Here is a 5,065-nt window from a genome sequence, read left to right on the forward strand (position 1 = left end):
TCGGTTAAGGTACTCAGAAATAAAAAAATAGAGGATTAATAAGTATGAAGAGATAAACATTTGTTAAATGAATAAGGCATTATTTACAAGACAATCTAAGGGAGATTTGGATAAGCATCACTGCAATTGCTTTTTAGTAATGATGATAACAATAAAATGAACAACTAAGTAGTATTCCAGAAATTCTCTTATCATATAGTGACATAAAAATAACTGTTAAATGATGCTTTAGTGCTAAATATTAAATAAAAACATACTAGTATACCTGAGACATGTAACCAAGAGGAAGATATATTGGTGGCAAAGTGCCACTTGGTGACATTAGAGGTACATCAGCGGGACCTAAAAGAGAATTTTATTAATAAATTCTTTAATAACTTTAAACAAAGTCCATTTAACTTTTCACAGTGAAAACTAGCCCCAAAGTTTAACAATAGCCAGCAATTTTGAAAGTGCAAGTTGTTTACTTGCAAAGGAAACTAGGTATGAATGTAGATGAATCAATGCAAATTCATCACAAATGATGGAAAATAAAGCATATAATGTGGATTGGGTAAAATTCATATTATAAAAATGTTGGCAGATTTTACTGCTAGTAAAAATGAACTATCAGCATTCACGTATAATTGTACTTTTACTTATGTATATATTGAGTAATAGTTTTACTATGAACCATAAAATATATTTCATATAGTGATGTTATATATTTAAATTTTAAGCTTTTCATTGCTAATAGTAAAGTGACATAAATTTTAGAAAACAGAATAATATAGAGAAGGACCCAATACTACTCATGTGATGCGCTATTTTTATCCCAGGTATTCTTACTGTCTTATACATGCAATTGCATGAGAACTAAAAATCCGACACAGAATAGAAACTTTTATGAGTCATCATTCTTTTGTCTATCTGAGGTTATTATAATTAATGCTTAGTTTAAGAAATATATGTGGCTCTCAAGTCCTAGAATGGTAATTTACTTTTAATAATTGGGAAAATAATAAATATGAGTTTGCAATAAAATTTATATAGCAGCTATATGGAATCCATTGCTAAATGATAATACTTAAAAATTTTCTTGAGACATAGCTCTAAGGCTCTTCAGGATACACAATAATTGGCATAAGAATAGAAACAGTCATCACAATTTGAAATAATACTAAATCTTATAGGACATAAATATTAATTTTAAATTGCAGTGGAATCAGTTCTATATGTATATGCATATAGCAAATTAATATGCATATATAAGAAATTTAACCCCCTCTTGTCTATTGTTGTATTTTGAATATCTAGTATAGTACTGGAACATGATAGGCACGAAAGAAATATTTGAATGTATGAATGAATCACTCTCTGAAGACCTCAGTAATCACCTCCAATAAGAGAATAGTCTAAAACTATCAGTGGCCATCAATATATCCGAAATATGAACTTTTTCAAATGGAATTCTTCAATTAATCTTCAATTTTAAAAAGTATAACTTACATGAAGATTTCTAGTAAGACTAGTCCTGGTTGTTCTATTGATATTATCCTCCTGTGAGGACTATATAAATTTAAGAGCATTCCATCTGGCTACGACAGGAAAGGATACTAATGGAATAGGTTACTAGTAATCTATTTGCTTTCAAGTAATACACACCTGATTATACTTTTACTGACCTTGGATATTCTGAATATTCCCATCATCAGATTTGAGGGTGAAGGTCTCCCCAGGATTAACTTGCACCAATATAATCTAGAAATAAACCATTCTTTGATGACATACTCTTTTGTTAATTAATCTATGCAAAATCATTATTGTAATTTTCAAAAGTTTTTATTTAAATTGGAGTTATTTAATATATAGTGTAATATTAGTTTTAGCTGTACAGTTTAGTGATTCAACACTTGCATTCAACACCTAGTGCTCATCACAAAATTTAATCCTCATCACCTATTTAATTCGTCTCCCCAGGAACCTCCCCTGTGGTAGTCACCATTTTTTTTTCTCTACAGCTAAGAGTCTATTTCTTGGTTTGTCTCTCTCTTTTTCTTTACTCATTTGTTTTATTTTTTAAATTCCACATATAAGTGAAATCATATGGTATTTGTCTTTCCCTGATTGACTTATTTCACCTTAGCATTATGCTCTCTAGCTCTGTCATGTCATTGCAAATGGCAAGACTTCATTACTTTTTATAGCTGAATAATATTCCATTGTATAGATCTACCACTTCTTTATCCACCCATCAGTCAGTGGACATTTGTACTGTTTCCATGATTTGGGTATTGTATATAATGCTGTTATAAACATTAGGATGCTATATCCCTTCAAATTAGTATTTTTTGTATCCTTTGGGTAAATATCTAGCACTGCAATTTGTGGAGCATAACGTAGTTCTATTTTTAACTTTTTGAGGAACAAGACAGGGATATCCATTCTCACCCCTCTTATTTAACCCCTGTTAGTCTTGGAAATCCTAGCCACAGCAATAAGACAACAGAAATAGATAAAAGGCACTCAAATCAGTAAAGAAATATTCAAACATTCACTATGACATGATATTCTATATAGAAAACCCAAAAAAAACCTCCACCAAAAAATTGCTAGAACTCATACACAAATTTAGTAAAGTCACAATATACAAAATCAAAATACAGAAATCTGTTGCATTTCTATACACCAGTAATGAAGCAGCAGAAAGAGAAATCAAAGAATCAATCACACATTTACAATTGTGAAAAAAAAAACATAAGATACCTAAGAATAAGCCTAACCGAAGACGTAAATGACTTGTGGTCCGATGTCTATAAAACATTGATGAAAGAAACTGAAGATGACACAAAGAAATGGAAAAACATTCCATGCTCATGGATTGGAAGAACAAATTTGTGTAAATGGCTATACTACCCAAAGCAATCTACACATTTGATACAATCCTTATCAAAATACCAACAGCATTTTTCACAGAGCTAGAACAAACAATCCTAATATTGTATGAAACCACAAAAGGCCCTGAAAAGTCAAAGCAACACTGATAAAGAAAAGCAAAGCTGTAGGCACCACAATTCCAGACTTCAGGTTTTATTACAAAACCAGTGGTCAAGACAGTATGGTACTGGCACAAAAACAGACACATAGATCAATAGAACAGAATAGAAAGTCCACAAATAAACCCACATTGATATGGTCAATTAATCTTTGGTAAAGCAGAAAATATCCAAATGCAAAAAATCTCTTCAAAAAATGGTGTTGGGAAAACTGGACAGCCACATGCAAAAGAATGAAACTGGGCCACTTTCTTACACTGTACACACACATAAATTCAAAATGAATGAAAGACTTAAATTTACTGAAACCATCAAAACCCAGAGTAAAACACGGGCAGCAACCTCTTTGACATTAGCCACAGCAATTACTTAGCAATTACTTGATATATCTCCTGAAGCAAGGGAAACAAAAGCACAAATAAGCTATTGGGGCCTCATGAAGATAAAAAGCTCCTGTACAGCAAAGGAAACAATCAACAGAACTAAAAGACAACCTATGGAATGGGAGAAGATATTTACAAACGATATATCTGATAAAGGGTTAGTGTCCAAAATATATAAAGAACTTATAAAACTCAACACTCAAAAAACAAATAATTCAATTAAAAAATGGGCAGGAGACATGAATAGATATTTTTCCAAAGAAGACATCCAGATTGCCAGCAGACACATGAAAAGATGCTCAAAATCGTTCATAATAAGGGAAATACAAATCAAAACTACAACGAATTATCACCTGACACCTGTTAGAATGGCTAAAATTAACAACACAAAAAACAATAGGTGTTGGTGAGGATGTGGAGAAAGTCGAACCCTCCTCTACTGTTGGCGGAAATGCAAAATGGTGCAGCCACTCTGGAAAACAGTATGGAGGTTCATTATTGTCATTTTGAGAAATATCCAGACTCACTAACTATTGAGGTTTTGAAATGCTCAAGAAGAAGAATGCAATTGGATCAATAGAGCANAAAAAAAAAAATCATGTAAAAAAAAAACAGAAAACAAAAAATATCTGATAGTAAAATTCAGACATACTTGTTGTATCCAGTATTGCGGACAAGAAGGCCATCTTGTATTTCTCTTAGAATGAGTCATCATTTGTGAATAATTTGTAGTATACTGTATTCCAACAGTGGTGTCCAGATGGTAATTCCCCATCTAGTAAAAAAATGACTTTTAATTTCAATATGATCATTTTTATCTCAGTTCCTTTTGATATGGTGTTGTCAAGCTAAATTATAAGTCAGAAGTACAATATTTACTTTTTGTGAACTCCAAAGAAAAGTTAAGTGATCTTTTCACATTGTATATGCAAATAAGATTTTTCTTGGATAGATTTTTTAAAATTATTTTATATTTTATTTTAGAGGGAGAGAGAGAATCCCAAGCAGGCGCCACACCCAGTGTGGAGTCCAGTGCAGGGTTTGATCCCACCACCCCACGATTGTGACCTGAGCTGAAATCAAGAGTCAGAAGCTCAACTGACTCAGCCACCCAGGTGCCCCTTGAATAGATTACTTTAAATGAATAAATGTTAGGGACACCTGGGTGGCTCAGTTGGTAAAGTGCCTGACTTCAGCTCAGATCATGATATTGTGGTTTATGGGTTTGAGCCCCGCATTGGTCTTTGTGCTGACAGCTCAGAGCCTGGACCTTGCTTCAGATTCTGTCTACCTCTCTCTCTGCCCCTCCTCCATTCACATTCTCTCTCTCCCTCCTTCCAAAATAAACATTATAAAAATTTAAATGAATAAATGTTATATCTAATCCACACTCTTTCTTTCTTGAGATCAGTCCTGTAGGTAGAAATCATTACAGCTCAAAAAGTTACTTTTAAATATTAGAAAGTTGAATTTACAGCTGTGAATGAATATGAAAAAAGTAGCCTGCTTGAGAGTCATAATTTTAAATTTTTACATATGTGTGTATTCATTTTTGAGAGAGAGAGAAAGACAGAGCATGAGTGGGGTAGGGACAGAGAAAGAGGAAGACACAGAATCCAAAGCAGGCTCCAGGCTCTGAGCTGTCAG

General features: G+C 32.8%; 1 protein-coding gene across 1 annotated transcript in view; it reads right to left on the reverse strand.

The window, feature by feature from the left end:
• LOC144243498 (fibronectin type III domain containing protein 3C1-like) overlaps positions 1-5,065 on the reverse strand; it is a 51,979-nt gene that overhangs the window by 46,284 nt on the left and 630 nt on the right. The window contains exons 2-4 of the mRNA XM_077778602.1: positions 4,071-4,193; positions 1,665-1,740; positions 266-342 (exon numbers count right to left, since the gene is read on the reverse strand). Of these exons, the coding sequence (XP_077634728.1) occupies positions 266-342; positions 1,665-1,740; positions 4,071-4,193 (276 nt within the window). The remainder of the gene's footprint in view (positions 1-265; positions 343-1,664; positions 1,741-4,070; positions 4,194-5,065) is intronic.

The sequence above is a fragment of the Crocuta crocuta genome, unplaced genomic scaffold, assembly GCF_008692635.1.
Source record: "Crocuta crocuta isolate KB4526 unplaced genomic scaffold, BGI_CrCroc_1.0 scaffold882, whole genome shotgun sequence".
Lineage (NCBI taxonomy): Eukaryota > Metazoa > Chordata > Mammalia > Carnivora > Hyaenidae > Crocuta > Crocuta crocuta.